Source organism: Chenopodium quinoa, unplaced genomic scaffold, assembly GCF_001683475.1.
Source record: "Chenopodium quinoa cultivar QQ74 unplaced genomic scaffold, ASM168347v1, whole genome shotgun sequence".
NCBI classification, from domain to species: domain Eukaryota; kingdom Viridiplantae; phylum Streptophyta; class Magnoliopsida; order Caryophyllales; family Amaranthaceae; genus Chenopodium; species Chenopodium quinoa.
This window is the reverse complement of record NW_018742907.1, coordinates 364,022-385,385: the sequence shown is the minus strand read 5'-3', so window position 1 is coordinate 385,385 and position 21,364 is coordinate 364,022. Positions and strand designations below refer to the sequence as shown.

The 21,364-nt window shown below is 35.2% G+C and overlaps 3 protein-coding genes across 3 annotated transcripts; all 3 read right to left on the bottom strand.

Annotated features, from left to right (window-relative positions):
- Window positions 1-230: 230 nt before the first annotated feature.
- LOC110727495 lies at window positions 231-2,495 on the bottom strand. Its single transcript, XM_021907052.1, has 7 exons — window positions 2,368-2,495; window positions 2,230-2,286; window positions 2,024-2,120; window positions 1,370-1,445; window positions 1,097-1,284; window positions 924-996; window positions 231-566 (listed from the first exon to the last, which is right to left on the bottom strand). Exons 2-7 carry the CDS (start codon window positions 2,256-2,258, stop codon window positions 412-414), a joined length of 618 nt encoding a protein of 205 aa, XP_021762744.1. The 5' UTR covers window positions 2,259-2,286; window positions 2,368-2,495; the 3' UTR covers window positions 231-411.
- A 64-nt stretch (window positions 2,496-2,559) lies between these two features.
- On the bottom strand, window positions 2,560-7,057 carry LOC110727493 (adenine DNA glycosylase-like). Its single transcript, XM_021907050.1, has 7 exons — window positions 6,478-7,057; window positions 5,532-5,591; window positions 5,199-5,318; window positions 5,022-5,119; window positions 3,622-4,157; window positions 3,421-3,527; window positions 2,560-3,014 (listed from the first exon to the last, which is right to left on the bottom strand). Exons 1-7 carry the CDS (start codon window positions 6,880-6,882, stop codon window positions 2,925-2,927), a joined length of 1,416 nt encoding a protein of 471 aa, XP_021762742.1. The 5' UTR covers window positions 6,883-7,057; the 3' UTR covers window positions 2,560-2,924.
- Window positions 7,058-7,570: 513 nt separating this feature from the next.
- LOC110727492 (MLO-like protein 1) lies at window positions 7,571-16,916 on the bottom strand. The gene is made up of 14 exons (XM_021907048.1): window positions 16,655-16,916; window positions 16,464-16,521; window positions 15,769-15,977; window positions 14,773-14,889; window positions 14,603-14,663; window positions 14,207-14,301; window positions 13,587-13,661; window positions 13,360-13,448; window positions 13,226-13,275; window positions 9,433-9,473; window positions 8,721-8,930; window positions 8,537-8,604; window positions 8,385-8,445; window positions 7,571-8,238 (listed from the first exon to the last, which is right to left on the bottom strand). Exons 1-14 carry the CDS (start codon window positions 16,781-16,783, stop codon window positions 8,020-8,022), a joined length of 1,482 nt encoding a protein of 493 aa, XP_021762740.1. The 5' UTR covers window positions 16,784-16,916; the 3' UTR covers window positions 7,571-8,019.
- Window positions 16,917-21,364: the final 4,448 nt, after the last annotated feature.

The window sequence follows — 21,364 nt, the reverse complement described above, 5'->3', positions numbered from 1 at the left end:
TTTGACCCTAAATTCCTTTTAAAGATGACTGTAAAAGATTATTCCGTACTATATATGTACGTGACGACGACAACTTTACTATCACAAAATTGTTTTAGATCTCATTATTTTTCTCTATCATCAATTCTACTCAACTAAAACTAAATACGGTGTAATAAAGTAATACATGTATATGAAAATGCTATAAGGCAAATAATTAGGGACGAAGGAAGTATTGTCCTTCATAATTAACCACCTTTATAGCTTTTGGCTGATTGCTTGTACAGTCACAGTGATCCAAAATGGTTAATTTTGAGTAATGAATCAAGTTGTAAACAAAGCGTGAACAATAATCTTTTGCACTTGGTATATTATTAACAAAGGATTTTATACAAGAAGATAAATTATAAATTTGGATTAGATTGAAGCAACTTATTGTTCCCACACTGGAATGATCCCTTGTGCAGCCAGTCGCTTCAAAACCCAAAACACCACATGTTTTGAGGTGATTTTCTTCTCATCGATGAGAAATGGTTCCACCGTGCTCACTTCCGAGCCATACGAGGACAGTGCAAATCCCTTTGGACCTGTTTAAGAAAGAGTTAAGCGAGAAATTTAGCATTTTCTTCCTTTGTTACATTGCATCAAACCTATACATGTTGCACGAAACGAAAATGGGATTATGAACATATATGTAGAAACAAGGAAACTAGGATTTTGAAACAATCGTGAAACATGGGTATGCCAAAAATAGTCAATGTTTTGTGTATAGAAATAGTTTCACAGACGGAAAACTTGATTTCCATGAGAGTATCCATGCATCAAAACATTTATGTAAACCTGTGGAAATTTGAGCAACTCTATAAAACTTATAAAAGCTACAATGTTTTATCAGAAAAAGGAGAGCAAAAAAGAATCAAAGAAAGCTGAAGACTGTAAACTACCTGTTAGTGCTCCATCAGGAAAAAATGCCCAAAATGAGTAGGGTATGCCATTTTGCTGAAATGAACCTTCTAACTGCTCATTTACATCAAGAAATCAAAAAGGGTGATTTAGTTCTTTCTAATTTCGTAAGCTTAGCGATAAATTATGTATGCAAATAATGCAGAAGACTAACTGTAGTATCCTTAAAGGCTAGCTCGAGGTCTTTTATATCATCTTGAGCTTCAAGTGCTGATTTGAGATCAGGGATAACATCTTCCTCCATCAATTCAGGCAGCTTTTTAGCAGGAGCTTTCGCTGCAGCTTTTGGCTTGGCAGCTGCTGGTTTCGCTTCTGCCTTTTCTTCTTTTGACTCAGCAGAAACTAGGGAAAATAAACATAATTTTTTGTCAAACAAAACGCCAAAAAAAGGTTGGCCGATTGTGTGAAATTCAAGAAGAATGATTACCAGTAGGAGTGGATGATTCTTGAACAGCTGAACAGGCAATGTGTTTACGCGGAGCAGCTGATTTGAGAACCACAAGCTAAAGCAGCTGTAATAGGTCAGTGATTTGCATATTTAAGAATGGTTATCGTAACACAGAAAGATTAATTTCATATTTAGATCATCCAAAACTCAAATGTTATAGTCCTGTTTATGGAGTGATTGACAATTTGATACAGAGCAAGAGTCTACATTCTAGAAACTCAAATGAGATGATATTGAGCTTGGAGCTAAGATGCTGGCTTTATTTGTACAAGAACTGGATATCATGATATAATAACAAATTTAGTAGAAATAACACTTGAATAGTAAAGTTCAGGTCTTGTTTTTACCCTTGCACTACAGTATAAAAAAGCAAAAACCAGTTCTAATAAATAAAAATCAGTCTTATTTGGAAAAATCAGGTGAAGATAACAAGACCTAAATCAGCTGGAAAAGAGACCTAAATCTAATATTCATATAGATGAAACAATCTGTAGCAAATTGAACTGGTAAGTAAAAACAAGAAATTTCACAGAAGCAATAGTCTAAAACTTCATAAAAGCGTAAAAAGAGGGGAAGAATACAAGTAAATTACTGCAATAAACAACAAGAGTCTACTGAAAAGGGCACGCATACCCTGGTAGCATCAGCTGATGGAGGAGCTAAAGCGCAACCACTTGAAACCCAGTTACTTCCATTAATGTCCAAAGAAGCAGCTTTAAACAAAGATATCCTGCAATCTCATCATGTGTATAAGTTAAACATTAGTACATCAAAGGAGAGCGAAAAAAGGCAGTAAACCAGTGGATAAAAACATCTAGGCAAATTAAGATTCAAAGAACCTTGAAACTCCAACAGGCGCTAATGCCATCTGCACTTCAGTTTTCTCTTGTGTGCAGCTGTTTATTTAATCCAAAATGTTGCTCTTATTAATAATCAGTCACATATAATTTTTCAGTATTAAGATAAAATTATTGAACCTTAATCTTAGCCTGATGACAAAGAAAAGATGGGAAAAAAGAGTTTCTGTATCAACTGAATGCTGAATGTATGGAGGGGCATAGCCGAAGGAGACAATATCCACAGAATTTTGGAAAATATATATGCCACTGAAATTTAAATTAGAAAACTTTTTTTTTGTCTGTTATAATCCCTCCTTTAAGGCTAAAAATAGACCCCACCAAGAGTTCCTAACCTGTGATTCTGTGAAGGCCAAATTCTTAGGTCCATTTCTTTTTGTTCTGTTAGGCCTTTGCATACACCTGATTTCCACGTGCAAACTGCAGCAAAAAAAAAATTGCCTCTAGCAAAAGGCGCTATTTTCCAGCTTAAGGTACATTAATGAATGATTAAAAATGTGATGAATAAATATACTCAGTACTCCATATCTCTGTTGGAAATCTTGAAATACATATCTTCTGTGTGAATAATATATTGCTTCTAGAAAAACTATTATCAATACATAGATCTTGCCACAAAATTTACAAAAAAATCAGAAAATATTGATCTATGCCAGCAAAGGCATACAAGTATAACTTCATCTTCTCTTTCTTGATTTTGTTTGTTTAGTATCTTGAGTTGCAGCAGTCAAGCTGTTTTCTTTGAATTGCTGAACCATGGTGTAAACCTGCAGCAGTGAAAGAAAAAGGTCATTCATAACTAGGTGTCTAGTGTTGGTTTGAGGAAAGTAAGAGAACAACTTCTTTAAAAAATCCCACCTTTTATTTACAAACAACCCCAAATTTTAAAGTACCTTGGGCAAGATGACTTGATGTGTTATATTTATACAACAGACCCAAATAGACCAAACAAAGACAAGGAAAAATAACACTTTAGAATATTCTGTGCCAGCAACAAGTTCAACTACAAGTTCGCTCAGCGAAGAAGAAAAGCAATCTTTTTTTTAGTAAAGATATACTTTTCTAATTGTAGAGTCTTTGGTTTCAAAAAAAAAAAAAAAAAAAAAAAAATTGCAGTGTCTTTTTGAATATCTAAAACAAAGGAGATTAAGAACGAAGAGGGCAAAGTAATACCTTCCTAACACCAGATGTCAGACCCATGCTTGAAAGTTCCTTGCTGTCAGCACATTTCCAGATCATATTTCCTTCATCCGACACACTTTGCAAGAGTTTCAACCCACCTTCAATAACACGGAATCAAAACCTTTTAAAAATAATCGTCGCAGCAGTCAGGTGATGGGATAGTAAAGAGCAGGAAGAAGAAACTACTCGTACCATTTAGATGTATGACCAAGTATTCAACATACATCTTCAGCCGTATGTGAGAGAATATGTGGACGTACTCTCCAACCTCCTCTCTTAAAAGCACTTTGCAAGTTTTCTTTGCATCAAGATTGAATGATGTTTTTAAGTATTTATCAATTGCTTTCCTTCTAATCGCTGTTTCAGATTCCTGTCCCAGTAGCACAGATGGAAACTCCCAAAGGCCGGCTAGCAAGCCTCCATCGGGCCTCTTTACAAGAAGGCAGTGTCTAGATTTCTGGTTGTTTTCTAGCAAATTATGGGATTCTGTCACCTCCAAAACACATACAGCAGAGAATTCATTTCTCTGCTTAGCCTTAACAACTTTCAGTGGATAATCGGTAACTATACCACCCTGCCGAGATAGTGCTAATGCATGGCATTGAGCTGAAATGGGACATTCAGAACAGCTTGGGCTTGTTGGTGTGCATATTGTAGCACCAAGCTCCATAAGTGCCTGGTTAAATTCTCCAGGTCTATGAGGATCTACTAGTTGGCCTGCCAAACTCCTGACAAAGACTTGTATCAGCAACCAAAGTAATACATGATAAGATCACAGAATGCTGAGAAAACCTTATAATATTCCCTTTATTTCAAATTTCCTAATCGGTAATTATAAATTTTAACACTTTACTTCAGCATCAACATCCCAATGCCCTAAAGAGGGTCCTGGACTCCTGGCCATTGCAGGGTAGGGAGTCAAGTGTACACAAGTTTACCCCTGCACTTACAAAAAGGAATGTAATAGAATTCCTGCCTGAAAGGCTGAAACAACTCCCTCCTACTTTAGAAAAAGACACATACTCAGTTCAATGAGCCATTTCATTTCAGTCCATTACTTTTTAAGCAATTTTTTTTTTAATATTAAAAAAAATGGATCTTTAGGCCTCAGTGGTAACTAGTAAAGGGCAAATTTCAAGTCTGACACTATATACCCCTGAAACATTCAGTAACATACTTGCATCAATGAGTAACAGTGGAAAACTAACATTAGATGATGGCTAAACTATCATAGGAATTTGCATGTTTGAGCTGTAATCATCTCATATGCATATAATCATCACAAAACATCTTAAACAGTCTTGATCGGACAATAAGTTCAAGGATGAGATACTCAACCTAGTGAGCTACAAAATCAGGGTCCATGTGTCATGTAGTTCATCCTTGGATATGATAGAACACAAACAATCATGATGAGAACTTTCAGTATACTTAAGTCACATATAACCATATAGTGTTGAACACAGTTGCAGAAATCTCTAATATTGCATGAGCACAGACAATAATCCACTCTGCTTCACCACTTTCCAATTACCAGAAAATGATTTGAAGAAAACATTTGTCAAGAACAAGGGTTGCACATAAATACTCACCAAAATTTCTTTACAGTCACTGAGTCTTTTGGATTTGCAGATATAGCCTTCAGTCTAGCGAGCACCCTAACTACATTGCCATCTACGACAGGCACAACCTAAAAATAGTGAGCTCAGGCAGTCAGACAGATTAGATTTATAAGAAAGCATAAACACTCAGTTATATGCAAGTCCAACCTCATTGAATGCAATAGAGGCAATGGCACCCGCTGTATATTCTCCAATGCCAGGGACTTTCTTTAGAGAAGAGACTGTTCTGGGAAAATTCCCACCATCTTCAATAATCTTTTTTGCCCCCTATAGGCAAGTAAAAGGAGTCAGCTGCCTATCATGCAGGCCCTCTTCCGTCATTATAAGTCATTATACCGAAACCAATTACATAAATGTATTGCTTGAAGAACCAAAGAAATCCCATCAATCTTTGAGAGATTACATGAACAACAAACCCACAAAGAGAAATATTAATGAATACAAAAGAAAGAAAGCAGAGGTTATGTGCTTAGTGCTTACCTCTAACAAATACCTTGCTCGTCGGTAATATCCCAAACCTGCCCACATTTCATTCACCTCCTGCAAAGAAATACTACTATTTTACTTCACCAATGAAGACATATAACAACCTTATGCAAACTTGTCAACGAACTGATATGTTATTTGGATCAGAACAAGACCATTGATGGACATTGATCCAAATCTCAAATTACATACAGCAATTTCACTGAAGTTTCGTCTGTCAAATTATGATGCGAACACACATTAATTTGCACCTTGAGAATTAAACATAGATGTCCATCAAGATAGTTTGTAATCATAATCCTACAAAGACAACTACTTGCCTCTCTCTTACTAATAAATCGGAGCACTCCAGAGGTTTGCAACTCAGACAAAAATAGTTCAACTAGCTTATAGAATTATAGAGATAAATCACAACTCACAAGCAAACCCACTTTAAAATAAACAAGGTCAAAATAAGTTACATAACATCAGCAAACAGCATGACATAGATTCAATCACCAGTTCATCTTGGCATCCAAGACTCCACCTTTATTTCTAGACAATATCACCCCCACAAATCTCCATCTCTTTCAGAAAAATGCATCTACTTTCCTCATTACCCAATCTCCAAAACTCACTAAGGGCACCTCCTTTTGTCGCAAAATAATTGTCACATTATCTCAACCGTTCTTAATAAATACTTCGTATATAACAAGAATTTACTTTTAAACCCACTACAATAATCAGGTCATTCTCACACTCTCTTCCTTGCTCATTTTGAGTGACAGTAATCACAAAACCTTAAAAAATCAATCACAAAACATTACTATTCTAGTAAATATTTCAACTTTTTCGGCACGTCTCAAAATAGATTATACGACCAGTGTTTCAGAATAAACACAAACTAAAATTATAAAAACCACAAAAATAATGAGAAAAGCAGAGGATTAAGAAGAACAACCTCAAGAGAAGCAAGTGAAAGATGATAAAGGGAGGGCCATTTCAACACCCAACGATTAAAATAATCAATGACAGTAGCAACCCTAGTTTGTTGCAGCATCACTTCCGAAACCCAAACCCCATATGCCTTTTTCTCTTTTCCATCATCATCATCTTTCAATCTCCTCCAAGGCAAATCCCTCTTATTTTTATCATACCATTCCAACAAAGAAACCCTAATTTCTGCAATTTCTTCCTCTTTGAACTTCAATAAATCCTCAATATCTTCAATTTCACTTTGCCCTTTATTGTTTGAAGTATTCTTCGGCTTGACAACTCGTTTCCTCTTGATGGGGGTGATATCAGAGGATTTTGTTGAGGAAATTGTGCCATTTTTTAGGGTTCTTCTGGTGGGGGTTTTGGACATGGAAATGGGTATTGAAGGAATGAGAGGAATGAAGGAGAGAGAAATTAAGGGAATAATTTTTGAAGTTGAAAGGAGTTTCTTGGTTTCCCGCCCAAAAATGAAGGAGAAGAGAGCTACAAATCTACAATAGTGGAGACAAAGAAAGTGGAAAGGATTTATACGTAGTAAATGGAATTGGTTGTATTAATAAGATTTGATTTGAATAAATCATTAATCATAATTTATAATGTCGATTGGCAGTAACTTTGTGAATGTAAATTAGGGAGTGCCTTAAATATTTGCGTTGATATTTAAAACTTCTTACATTTAATCTCGTCTACATCATTATCTTTGTGCGGTTCACTTTACATCAAACAAAAATTATTCCGTATATACTTGATAGTAATACTCATATTATTGGGAGCTATTAAGTATAATGTTTTATAATGTTATATGGTGATGGTTTAGTTAAATTAGCATAATTTTGATTACAAATTAATGGTTGATTTACTCACTTCTATTCAACATCACTGATGAATTGCAGAAATTGTCACATTGGTAATACGACTATACGAGTACCACCTCAAGGTCCTCAACATAGTACATACACTGTCTTTAAACAGACGCAAGGAAGCTTATTCATTGCAAAGACTTGCCAAACTAGAAAACGCAGCAAAACAAAGTATACATGTTTACTAACAACAATAAATTGTTTTTGCCAAAGAAAAATGCAACAGTAATTGTATAAGATTAATGTACACAGTAAGATATGTAACCCCTAATACAAAGTTGCTACAGCTGTACGCATTGAGCATTATACTGGTACATAATTTAAGCGTTTTGTTTCAAGTCATGATACTCGAAATAATTGGCTAGATGATATGGTTATACACTTACAGTCTTACATGGACCTATGTACCCTACTACTCTCATCCAAGATCATGGAAAACAAAATTGCAGTAATACGTATACAAATATTGTTCTACATGTACTTCCTACCACCTATAAAACACATCAAAATGACCCCTTCATTTCCAAAGATCAAAGGTATTTACCACACCTCATCTTGAAACTTAAAACGAGGTTAAATTTTTCGCTACCCACTCCAACCAATGGTTTATACTGTTTGCTTTAATATGAGTACCAACCAGTGTTTCCTTATGTGCTACTTGGTTGAATCTCATTCCCTTCCTTGTCCTTCTGGAAAAGTCTAGCCATCTGAATTCTCGTTGCGGAACCCTCAGTGGATGTCTCGCCAGTTGTGGAGCCATTAACCGACCCTTTCAAACCTTTCTTCTTCTTTACCTTCTCACGCCATCCTAGGATACCAGCTTGTACATGTTCATCGAATATTGCCTTCTTAAAGTTGCTTCCCATCTTCATAATATAACAAAAGATACCAAAAAAATATGTTTAATAGGTAAAACTATGAGACATATATTTGCAATATCATAACAGCAGATTTCAGAAGGAAGAACTTCATAAGACAAGCGGGAGCAAAATTTTGCACAAAATTAATATACCTGGGTAACAATTGCGTAAAGAGGTAGAGTGCTGTAACTACACAGAACTTGGATGATAACGCTGCAAAGAATTGGAAAAGAAAATCACTAAGAGGAACAAAAGATGTCTAGGTTATGACAAAAATTTGAGCAGAAAAGAAATAAGTATTTACCCAATGATGAGCCTTGGTACAATGTAGCGCACTTGTCCCATAATACAGGAGTCAAAACCATATTGCACCTACAATTTTAGAGGACAGAGGGGACAGCGAAAGAGGAAAATTTAAAGTTTGTATATAAACCAAAAAGGCAATTAGTAATTTCAAGAACCCAGAAACACTTAAAACAGCAGCTCACCCATATCCAAAAGAAATATGCTATCTCAAATGCATTTTGGAATAGTATGAAGTGGATAAGGAATAGGGTAATCTGAGGTCGACTGAACCAAAAATGTTCATCAGAAGGCTTAACCACCAGGTCCCCTTCTATGGCAACGTGTTTTTCAGCAACTTCATGAGCAAGCTCAGTTATAACATGCTCCAGTTTTGTTCCCACGGCAAGGAGAAGCTGAAAACAGTTCAAAACCAGAGATAAGGACTATAAAGAAAAAGGCAGCATTTTATTTTAGCAGAAAGACCAAAACCACTTTGGTGACTTCAGACAAGGTTCCTAAGCAAGACTTTACAATATATCAATGCACACAAACAGTCAAAAACGATAAGAAACAGAAAAAACAGTGCACTCAGATTCATAGGTTTGTTTGAAAGAAAATCTCTAGGCAAGTAACTCAGATCCTTGAAAAAATAAGAGGTGAAAAGAGAAAGTCCCGTACAAAATGAACTGAAATTGGTCAATCTAAGACAGAAAACACATCAAAAAAGGGTGCCTCAAATACTATCAGAAAGAAGATCAAAACACATAAAAGATGTAGGAAGTTGTTCGATCTCTTTAAAAAGGGTAAGGTAAAAAACATAAATAAAAATAATAAAAATAATAAAATAAAAGAAGTTAAACTAGATGTATAAGCCTATAAGGTTGAGCTGTTCCCTAAGAGGAGCGTGAAACTTACAATGAATGGAATAAATGCTATCCAGAAATACGTATGCCAACCTGCAAAGAAGTACATACATAAGATTAAAAAACATATATATATATATATATATATATATATATATATATATATATATATATATATATATATATATATACTACAGTTTAGAATAAAAAATGATGATTATGAGAACAAGGAGTGGGCTGGGGTTTCAAGTGTTCTTTTTCTTTGTTTTCTTTGGGTGAAATTAGAGTAGGCAAGATAATATAAGGCAAGCCTAATCAATAGTCGAAATTGTCAAGTTGTCAACTCTCAAAGAACAAAGAGACAAAGTGTCACGGTCCGGGAGTTTGGACCCCGAAACGTGCGGCGCGCTCTAGCCTTTTGGCGGCAAGAACGCTAGCCTTGAGCGGAAGAGGGGCTTGTGAGCACAAAGCAACACAAGCGGGCAATAGAATCTCAGGAGCACTCACGTCTATCTGGGCGACGGAGTGCGGGTGGTCGGGGCTTGTGACGGCCGATACTTCAAAGCGGGCACAAGCGGGTCCGAACCACGAGTCCTTAGCGCATCAAGTTGGGTTGGAGGGGAGCTAATATGCAAGTAAGACACAATATCTATAAAGGTCTAACAACAAACAAGCATAAAAGCCAGGCAACACTTGGTAGAAGGTTTTAAGATTTCATTAATCATTCGCCCTCTAAAGAGCTTTAAATGACATACAAGGAGAATCCCTAGTGAACACTGATCTGACAGTAACACAATAATGGGACCTCAAGCTAAGAAAACATAACCTAAACTCTAGGAAAGCACTTAAATGGAATCTAATACATCAAAAGGAGTTGGATTCTAACATCCTCCCCTACTTAAGCTGTCGACGACCTCGTCGACTTACAAAAGTTACAATCAAAATTAGAAAACCCTAAACTATCTCAAGTTTCGGATGCGCCGTTGGTGCGGCTATCTTCTGGAATCTTATCTGACTCTTGAGCTGGATCTTCTTTGTTGACGAGGAGCTTGTCTCTGAAGTCGCTCGGCTCGAACATCTTGTTGAGAGCTTCATCTCTAAATTTCCTCCTGGGAGTGGAATCTGTTGAATTAAGGGGGACAGCTGCTTCCACCATCATCTGTTGGGGAGCTGCTTCCTTGAGACTGTGGTGGAGAGCTTCAAGTTGTGGCTGGTGCCTCTTGGGTGACCATTTTCTTTGTAATCCCTTGCACGCGCCCTGCGTTGTTTGCTCAACCACTGTTTCTCCTCCCTCTTGGGAGGTTCTTCTTTGGTGTCTCTTTGGTGTCTCTGGGCTCGTCGCTCTTTGCTTCGAACCTTGTGACTGATTCTGGTTTTGGCGGGTGTGTATCTGGGATGTTGCCAACTCCATGGGCTTTATCTCCCGCTTCTCTGGGTTTCTGGTGCGAGCTTGTTTCTTCGATGTTTCCTTCTTCTCAGGCTCCATCACTCGCATTGCCGAAAGATATCGGACTTCTGGTTCTTCTTGAGGTGCTATCATTCTCATAGCACTCAGGCGTCGTATGGAACCCATCCTATATGTGGGCTCCTCATCGCTGCTAGTCTCTTTTGTGGCCTCCTGAACGGACATGGATGACAATCTCTTTTGGATCTTGTCAAGTTCTTCTTTATGCTCGCAATCCCACCATTTGTGTGGACCTCGACAAAGTATGCAGTTTATTGCCCTTGTGTTTGCCGAGGATGCGCCGGCCCTCGAGTTTCCTGAGTTGTGGGAGGGGGTAGATGTTTGTCTCTGGGCATCACCTCCTCCACTTCTTCTATGATATGTATTAATGGTGTTGGACGATACTCGTGAGCCGTTCTCTATACCCTTTGGAGAGCTTGGAGACGGACTGTTAGAGCGTGTTGACGTCCCACTTGAATCCTTCTCAGATTGACGACCCTTCCCGACTGAGTAGTCCATCAATCTCTCAGCAGCACACATAGCAGCAGCGAGGGTATCAATATTCTGCCTCAAAATCTCTCGCTGCGCCCATTCCTTTAACCCGTTGACAAAGTTGAACACACGATCTTTCTCATTCATGTCTGTGATGTCCAACATTATCGCCGAGTATTCCTTAACATAGTTGCGAAGAGAACCCTTCTGGCGGCACTCTTGCAACTTCATCCGTGCAACAAACGCTGTGTTGACGGGGTAGAATTGTTCTTTGAGTTCCTCTTTGAACTCCGCCCATGTATCAATCTTGATCCTTCCTGCTTCGATGTCTGCGTGCTTGGTGCGCCACCACAGCTTAGCATCTTCGGACAAGTACATGATGGCAGTATCCACCTTCTGATCGTCACTTAGTTGACATATTCGGAAGTACTGCTCCATGTCGAAGAGGAAGTTATCAACTTCTATCGCATCTCTAGCGCCACTGTAGTCGCGAGGTTTGGGCGGCTTTATCTTCGCCGCACCAACACCCAGTGCGTCTCTGCCCACAGCGCGCGTTAAGGTAGCACATTTCTCAAGTGCTTCGTCGGCTTTTCCTTGAACAAATTGCAATTGTTCGCGGAGGGCATCTCTGTCAGCCATCAATTTCACAATTTGCTGGGCTTGCTCGTGTACAATGACTTGGAGCTCGGCCCATTTGTCCGCCTTCTCCTCGAGCCAAGCGAGCCTTTCTTCTACGAATTCCATCTTCGTGTAGCCCTCCTTGGTGTCTACACGGGTTGCTTGCGACGAGGTTTGAGCCTCGGCTCTGATACCAACTGTCACGGTCCGGGAGTTTGGACCCCGAAACGTGCGGCGCGCTCTAGCCTTTTGGCGGCAAGAATGCTAGCCTTGAGCGGAAGAGGGGCTTGTGAGCACAAAGCAACACAAGCGGGCAATAGAATCTCAGGAGCACTCACGTCTATCTGGGCGACGGAGTGCGGGTGGTCGGGGCTTGTGACGGCCGATACTTCAAAGCGGGCACAAGCGGGTCCGAACCACGAGTCCTTAGCGCATCAAGTTGGGTTGGAGGGGAGCTAATATGCAAGTAAGACACAATATCTATAAAGGTCTAACAACAAACAAGCATAAAAGCCAGGCAACACTTGGTAGAAGGTTTTAAGATTTCATTAATCATTCGCCCTCTAAAGAGCTTTAAATGACATACAAGGAGAATCCCTAGTGAACACTGACTGACAGTAACACAATAATGGGACCTCAAGCTAAGAAAACATAACCTAAACTCTAGGAAAGCACTTAAATGGAATCTAATACATCAAAAGGAGTTGGATTCTAACACAAAGGTAGTAAGGTTTGCCGAAGTTAAAATAATGATAATGGCTCTATTCATCTACATCTTTACCGGTCGAGAATATACATATTGATAAAAGTAATACAGCGAAAATAAATCCAAGGGATGATGATAACAAACTGTCATCACAACTACCAAATTGACTATAAAGCAGAAAATCAACTCCAAAACGGTTGAACTATTTAATAAACAGGGGAGGGGTGCTATCTAGCACAAGAAGCAAGCAAATTAGCATGATTTCAATTTATTGTACAGAAATATTATTCCACACAACACAGTGATTAAATTCCTCAGAAACTAGTGTTTATAAGGTTATTGTTGTCAAAAACACTAACAGCAAGCATTTTAAATTGAACCTCTGTAATCTTAACAAATTAATGAAAATTATGAAGAAAAGAAAGCACAATCTAGTACACGAATAAATGCCAAAGATAAGCTGATTAGATAATGTATATTTTTGAGGAAAAGCACTGGAAAAAGTAGCAAATATTATACATGAATAAAATACTCCATATATTATGAACAATAAGATGCTTAGGGTAGAAGACTGAAAATTCATACCATTGACATTCAGCAACAAGAAGATGATCACAAATACCCAAAGATACCAGCTGCATCACACAAATCAGAATCTCAGTCCATAATTCTAAAAAGCTGCCAAAAATATGACATTCTACATGAGATATACCACTTGCCTTATACCAACAACCCGCTTAAAATCATCTTCCAGTGCACGAATCATGTACTTGTGAAAATTAAATTTGCGATTTCCTCTGCAATGTGTCTGAAATAAAATCATTACTAATCTATTCAACACATGATAGGTATATTGTGATCATAAATTACATGCTAGAAACAAAACTGTAAAAACAAGTACATCAACATGCAGGAAAATGCAATAAAAACTATATGAAAAGAATACCATAATGAAACCCATGCGCAATGTCAGGTAATCTGCTTTTGTCACTGCTCCATAAAACTGCTTGATGAAAGAATGCTGAAAAATAACCAATACATTTTCCAATCAATCTCTGGACAATAAAGTAGTAATTCTGAGTTGAAAAGACTTCAATTATACAAGAAAGTTATAACTCATAATGATATTCATAGCTAGAATAAGTCAAGATCTTGCAACAACTGACAATAAAAGTGTACACAAGCAAGGAGAAACTGATATCTCAACTTAGATTGATTGATGGCTTTCCAGAGATTAACATGCATCTAGTAAATAGCAAAAATCCATTGTCTCTCATTCAGAATGTCACACAGTAACCATAAGAGATTTCACTCTAAATGCAGCTACAAATATCTACAGCTAACGAATATTGTAGTGGGAATATAGGGGTAATTTATTCCGTACATTAAATTTAATTTAAGAATTTAAAATTTTAAAATCAAAAATCAAAGAACACATCCTACATGCCGATCAACCTTAAAAGATACTTCATAACACTTAAATTTCAGTGGAATAATATTGAGCTTTGCCTATACTTAACATTAAATTTGAGCACCCATCATGCAATGAAAACAAAACTTGCTTACCATCCAACGCAAGATAGAAGATTTTTCACCAACACCCACAAAATGATCACGTATGAATGCATGGTCATGGACATGGGTGACTGCAGGTTTCAACGCTACACAAAAGAATGGTCAACAGTTCAGATCAATAAACTAGGTACACAAATGCTTCAAATACTTCCATACATTATTTTTCTTCCTAGGAAAAAAATCACAAGAGCTACTCCTGATACCGTAAACAAGCAAAGTGACCACCCAATGCGTCTTCCAAACAGCTTAAAATTGCATTATTTCCAACAAAGAGTGGCCCCTCCATTTCTTTTCTCTTTTTTGTTTTAAAACCAAACAAGAGAAGAGCAACACTGATGCAAAGTAAACAAGGAAACAGCAAGAAATATTATTTATGCTACTTCTTACCCTGGTTTGTATCATAATTTTCCTTAGCAATAGCATCTTCCCAATGCTTCCATTGGCGTATCTGTCCCATAGAATATACATCAGCAAAAATCAAACCACCTTGACAGCATGAAAGAACACAACAATGACTGAACAGCAGTAAAAGAGCATAAGTAAGCCTGGATACATACTCTTGCTCCCCCAAAAACGACGGTCAAGACAGAGAAAGTGACATGAACGACCGCCAAAACAAAGATGAAGATATGCAAATGATGAAGCCCTTCAACGGATAAAAAGGGAACTTTGTGCTGCAAACAAAGGTAACAAATGATAAGTAATACTCTCAAGTGCGGAGACATCCAGGTCACCAAACGCTTTTAGCAGTTAGCAGTTTAGCACATATATAAGTTACAAGAAATTAGTGTAAAAAACTGAAAAATATTCTACATTGTCACAATGCAGAAAAAAATTATTTAGATTTCGGCTTCATGCATTGGTGTATCAGTGCAGTGTATGTCACATTGCAGGAATGAAATGATTTAGGTTTGGATTCTCTTAGAAAAAAGTAGACTTTGAGGTCCTCCTTTACCAAAAACAACTGACCTCCAGACCAACATGAACTTGAAATTCATGTCAACCAATCTCAGCCGTTTGCATTGATTGCAGAAAACATATTACTCGGGCTTTCCAACAAATTTGAAAAAAAAAAAAATAAGAAAGCAGAAGGTCCAAATCCAACTCCAGGAGAAATTCATCCTAAAAGGCTTAAATGACACGATATAATGACAAGAAATACAGGCATACAGAAAAAATCATTTGAAGGCCACTTGCTTCTTGACAATTAACATTTATATAAAACGCCAATAATTTTCAAAGAAGAACATTAAAATATGACCAAGCATCAACAACTATGTAGTACGAAGTATATAACCATTGTTTTGGCATAAGTTTGACTCATATGAAGAGTAATAGTCAACAAACATGGAATGTAAACCACAGATCATGGCATAAATTGTGGGTTCAGTAACAAACAATATAGAACCAATTATGCAAACAAAAACAATTAATATACAAACCAAAGCTAAAGATTACATCCCAACAATGAACCCACAAACAAAAGTCCAATAGAACAGCGATACATTAGTGAAATGTAAAATGTGAAATGCAGCATTTAGAATTATCATTACCTTGCTGGCACAATAAGCAGACTGAGATACGGCCGCTTCAGACAGAAGCCGCCGGAGCCTGCCTAAGTGCTCAACCGTTGCCGGTGCCTCTTTCTCCTTAAGACTACATGGAAGCATATTCTTGACATATTTCTCAGGAATACACATTTTAGAGATTGCCCCTTGCAATACTGTCAGCATTAGGGATATAAACCCCAAAAGCATCAATTCTGTCCACCACCATTCCACAACCTCATCAGTTTTACATCCAAATTTTAGAACCCACAAATTTAACAAAGAAAATGTTCATTTTCCTAAAATGAATAAACATCAGTAACTAATTCTGGAAACACATGAATCAAAAAAGCAAAAAAACACCTAAGAATTCAACATAAATCTATGAATATTCTCCTATTCGTATTCGAAAACCGAAAATTCAAACATAAAATCCCAACTTTTTAAAACAATTGACATCAGTTACTAATCCTGAAAAGATATAAAGTTGAAAATGGCAAATAATGATAACACAATAAGTCATAAACACAAACTTAAAATTAATTACAGTATCTATTTTCAAAAAACCCATTTAGAATCAAAACAAACCCATCAAAGAAAAAAACAAACACAATAATTCTTCAATTCAAAACCCCACAAAACAAAAAGAACAACCTTAAAAGTTAATAACTTTAACCCAAAAAAAAAGATCAAATTTCTACCTTCTTTAAGTTTCTGCAATGCCTCAAAAAGGGGCTTCTGATTTTTCTTCTTCAATAACTGTAAATCAAACCCCACCACCAAAAATCAAAAATCAAAAATCAATAAAATCATCAACACTGTTAAACATAATCTGGGAATCAATAAAAAAACAAAAATTATTTTTTTTTTTTTTTTTTGGGGGAAAATTTACCTTTCCACCATAATGAATACATCGTTCAACAAGAAGAGAAATGGCGATAATAATGAAACAAACAACAGCAACAACCCAAGTTGGTGTAAACTCCAAACTCATTTCTTCACTTTCTTCTGCATTCGCCATTTTCACTCACTCTTCCTTCACTTTCTCGCTCCTCTCAACTTTGTATTTGTAATACCCTGTTTGTGTTTGGGTCTGAAAATCACAGGAGATTTGTTTCCGTTGAATGAAAGTATGTAATTCAGTGGGGTCAATATGAATCAACCAAACGCGGAACAAACATACAACTGGACTTTATAAAAGTACGGTTAGCTTTTAGACCAGTCAAAATACTATCAGAAAAAAATAAAAGTGTTTGGCAAGGTAGCGGTGTGAGTAGCGATTAGCGGTAGAGGTAGCATTTAGGTAGCTTTTCTCAAACGTTAAAAATAGTAGTGTTTAAGAGTAGCGGGTAGCGTTTGTTAATTTTTGATTACTTTTTTAAACAATTTATATTATTATTACTATATTTTAGTAATGCAACCGCTACTTTTGCCAAACACTCGTACTATCAACCGTTACCTTCACAGCTAATCTCTACCCACTACTAATAACAGCTACTTGTTGCTCGACCGTTAAGTGCTTTCCACTACTGTTAGTTTTGCCAAACAGGGCTAATATGAAGTAATTATTACAAGTATTGTAATTAATTATTATGGAGGCTTTGAGTTTAGAAACTAAAAAATGATGGGAATATGAAGAACAACTGCCAAAAAGAAGAAAAACGGACAAAATGAAAAAGTGATTGGGACTAATGTTATATGGGCCTCAGAATTTGTTGTCTTAATTGTCTTCCGAAAGCGGTCCAATATTAATGAGGTTCATGTGTCTTAAAATGTTGTCCATTGGTCCAGATTTAATTGTCACCTTATTATTAGTCTTTTCAGCTCATAATAATAGATTAATAGTGAACCGCTAAACAATGCACGTAATTTATCCTAATAATATAGTGTTTGTATATTATTTTAAGTGTCCTAAATTGTTTTGTATATTTCTAATATTTATTTATATTTTTGTTTTACATAATATTTTCCTAATGCATCATTTATATGTATTATAAGTTTGATATCATAAAAGTACTCATCAATGTAAATCAAATAAAATTTTACTTGACTATATTTTTCTTATGTATTTGGAATAATTTAAAGATTTTTAATTGTAAAATGTAAATAGAAACTAAATTTCAAATGTGAATATCGTTTACCCAGGGTGTTATTTAAATTCCATATCAACATGAATTGTTATTTCTTTATAATCCTTTTGATAGACATAAGGGGTTATATTTATCATAGTGTGCATTTGTCATAATTTATTTGAAGGGTTTTTTATTTGATTCAATATATTATGTGCTTGTTAATTTCAAATTTTTTTATAAATGACTTAGGACTTTTTATTAATAAATACATTTTCCTATTAAAAAATGATCGACATAAACACAATTTATATATTAAAATAAAAGTGAAAAAAATACTTTGCAAACGTATGAAACTAATGCCATTATGGGAAATTGATTTTGGCACACCCTTAATTGATATTGTCATACCTCCATGTAAGAAGAGTATAAAAAACTTTGCATGTGTCAAAATCAATTTATGGTGTGCCAAAATCATTTCCCTAATTATACTTATATTAAAATAATTGCTAGTAGAACGTAGAAGATACGCGTATGTAGACATCATTGTAGAAATGCGTAGCTTCATGGGCAATTGTGATTGGCTATAATTATCTATTTTATTTAAAATTGAGGTCATTTATAGCTTAAATTTTCTTGGAACATGACTTGGCAACCATAACTTTTCAATCAGTATGACTTTTGTGTAAACAGATGTCATTTAAAGGGGATGTTAGACCACTCTCAACGGTGAGCAAAAAAAATGTCCACCCACTATCTCTCTACCCACTTTCTCTCTCAACAAATCTGTTTTGCCGGGCAAATTTTTTTCACAATTTCTCTCCCAATGGTGAGCAAAAAAAATGCTTGTCCACTACTCTCTTTCTCTTACTTTTTCAATACCCCACCATTACTTTCTCTCTCCTACACAACATTTCTTTATTTTTAATTTCATTTATATTTTAACAATATTACTCCAAATAAATAAAAACTAGTCTATATTTGTGTAACTTATTTTTTTTATTTGTGTCGTTTTTATCGTTAAAATAAAGAATATGGAGGATTTATGGTATTTCTGAAATTATACCAAAATATACCAAAATGCATGTCTATTTATAGAGAATTAAATTTTATGACCGTTGGTAATTTTAATTTTTTTTAATAAATATTTATTTCAGAATTTGCATTACAAAAAATATAACCATTGCAAATTATGGGGTCCACCAGAGCACTATTCATCTTCAAAAATGCTCAAGTCTTGGGCATTTTCAGAAATGCTCATGAGCATTTTTTGGCTTTTTCTCATTTACTCACCATTGTAATGCATGAGCAAATTTTATGCGCACCCAAAATACCCATGAGCAAATTTTTAGCTCACCATTGATAGTCGTCTTAGATTGCAATAGCTTTTGGAATTTGGAATCATAACAAATTTAACAATAAACAGTATGTCAGTATGGAGGACATTAGTCACATTACATTACATTGTTACTTTGACAAATGACTACTAGCAAGGCAGCAACTATATAACAATGACAACTATTACAATTTTGCAACATAAATCGATCTTTGCCGAATTAGATTAACATATGCATTCAAAGTCTTACATCGTGTAAGGATGTCATTTAGCATATGGAATAGTTGGTTAATGTTCTAGAAGTGTATTCAAGATTTTAAATTGAATCTTTCTATATTACTGTTCTTGTAACTCTTTTTAATTAACTAGTATTTAGCCCGTGCGATGCACGGGTTAAACTTGTTGGCTAAATAGAAAGTATATGTTTTTCAATTAAATAATTTTACTATTGTGTATTTAAATTGTTCTTAGGTTTTTTTAAAATCAAAACATATGTAAATATAAATTATATTGTATTTTGTTAGTAACATAAAATACTATGTAAATGTAATGCGATATATTCTAATCCAAAAATAAATAAAAAAACTACATCATAAGATGTATTAAATGATAAATTGATAAATACAAAATAATTTATAATAAAGTCATTAAACATTAATCAAACACTAATACTTCTATTAAGATTTTTATTATTTATGTTATTTTAGTTAATATCAAGAAACACTATTTTCTCCAAAAAAATAAAAAAATAAAAAAACAGTATGAGAGTACAATGAAAATAAAATTATCTGTACAAAACTAATCATATGAAATTCTTATTAAATGCTTCCAATTGCCTCTTCACAAAATTGATATATTGTAGTTTCCATCCAAATATATATATTGTTCCTCTGTTGAATATTGAATTTTTCACCTACAAACTCATAAAATCACCAAATAAATCAAATCAACATTACTTAAGAGAAATAGAAAACTGAAAAAATAGATTAGAAAATCAAAATCGATTATTAAAGAGAAAATATATAGTGGAGTAGAATGTAAAATTTAGAAAAAGATTTTACAAAAAAAAAACAAAACTCAATATAGAGTCTAGCTTATGTGAAAACGAACATTTTGAACATTAAAAATAGGTACTCGTAATTTTATTATATAATGAAAGTACAATGTAGCATCAAGGAAAGAATACAAATAACTAACTACTCTAGCAATAAGTGAAAATAATAATTTAAAAACATAATTAAAAGTAGATCAAATAAAAAAAATTGTTTAGCAAATCTAGTTCAAATTTACAAAAACAGTACTAAAAACACAATGAACGAAAATCATAGACAAAAATTTAGTAAAAAATAAATAAATTTAAATTGAGATCTTAAAAAATGAAACGGAAATATATATAACAAAATAAAAAATATTGAAAATAGAATTATAAAAACTCGATCTTTAAACATTGTAAAAGAAAATTAATTATGCAAATCTTATACAAAATCCAAACAAAATATTGATACACAATTCTTCTTAAAAAACGATTAAACACCAATCACCCAAAAATTCAAAAACAAATTTCAGAAAAAAAAAAATTGAAAAGTATTAAAATCCTACATAAACTTAATAAAATCGAGATCTGAAAAAAAGAAGTGACACATGATAAAATTTAAAAATATTAAAATTCATAGAAAAAATTATCTTTGAACATTGAAAAAGGGAAAAAAATACAAAGTTTTATAAAAACTGTTTCGGGGTTTTTTGATGTCCTGCGGGAGAGTTACAATTCCGAGACTGGAACCGGACGCCTGTACCTGCAAAACAAACGGATGCTCCGGATGATTGGAGATCCGCCTCCGACGGTCAAGTTAGTACTTGATTAAGGAGTAATTAATGCGGAAATTAAAGTGATTGAGTCTCTCTAGGTGAGAGTGTTTAATGTGTGTAATCTGCGTTTTTTGCGTAATCTCCCTTAATGAGGATTAAGGGAGGTATTTATAACCTCGGGAAACGTGCCAATCTAGGTTTAGGTTAACCTTGGGCTGATTGGGCTTCCCTCGGAAGTTGGGCCTAGGTGACCGGTTATCCCAGGTGTCATGGGAAGGACACGTGTCGTGTCGTAATTGGTCCATAGTGGACGGATCATTGCTTGACACGTGGCAGGCTCCTATTGGCCCATGTGACGGACACATGGCGGAACCTGATTGGTCCACTT

Bases quoted from the DNA above. Each gene is read 5' to 3' on its own strand.
- LOC110727493 (XM_021907050.1), bottom strand. From the start codon at position 6,882: ATGTCCAAAACCCCCACCAGAAGAACCCTAAAAAATGGCACAATTTCC. The intron at 5,319-5,531 runs GTAAGCACTAAG...ACTTGCCTATAG, and splicing joins GAGCAAGGTATTTGTTAGAG to GGGGCAAAAAAGATTATTGA. The intron at 4,158-5,021 runs GTGAGTATTTAT...AGTCTTTGTCAG, and splicing joins GTGACTGTAAAGAAATTTTG to GAGTTTGGCAGGCCAACTAG.
- LOC110727495 (XM_021907052.1), bottom strand. From the start codon at position 2,258: ATGGCATTAGCGCCTGTTGGAGTTTCAAG. The intron at 1,446-2,023 runs GTATGCGTGCCC...CAGCTGCTTTAG, and splicing joins CATCAGCTGATGCTACCAGG to CTTGTGGTTCTCAAATCAGC. The intron at 997-1,096 runs GTTAGTCTTCTG...GTAAATGAGCAG, and splicing joins TAGCCTTTAAGGATACTACA to TTAGAAGGTTCATTTCAGCA.
- LOC110727492 (XM_021907048.1), bottom strand. From the start codon at position 16,783: ATGGCGAATGCAGAAGAAAGTGAAGAAATGAGTTTGGAGTTTACACCA. The intron at 14,664-14,772 runs GTATGTATCCAG...TCTATGGGACAG, and splicing joins TCGTTTTTGGGGGAGCAAGA to ATACGCCAATGGAAGCATTG. The intron at 14,302-14,602 runs GTAAGAAGTAGC...TCTTTTGTGTAG, and splicing joins AAATTATGATACAAACCAGG to CGTTGAAACCTGCAGTCACC.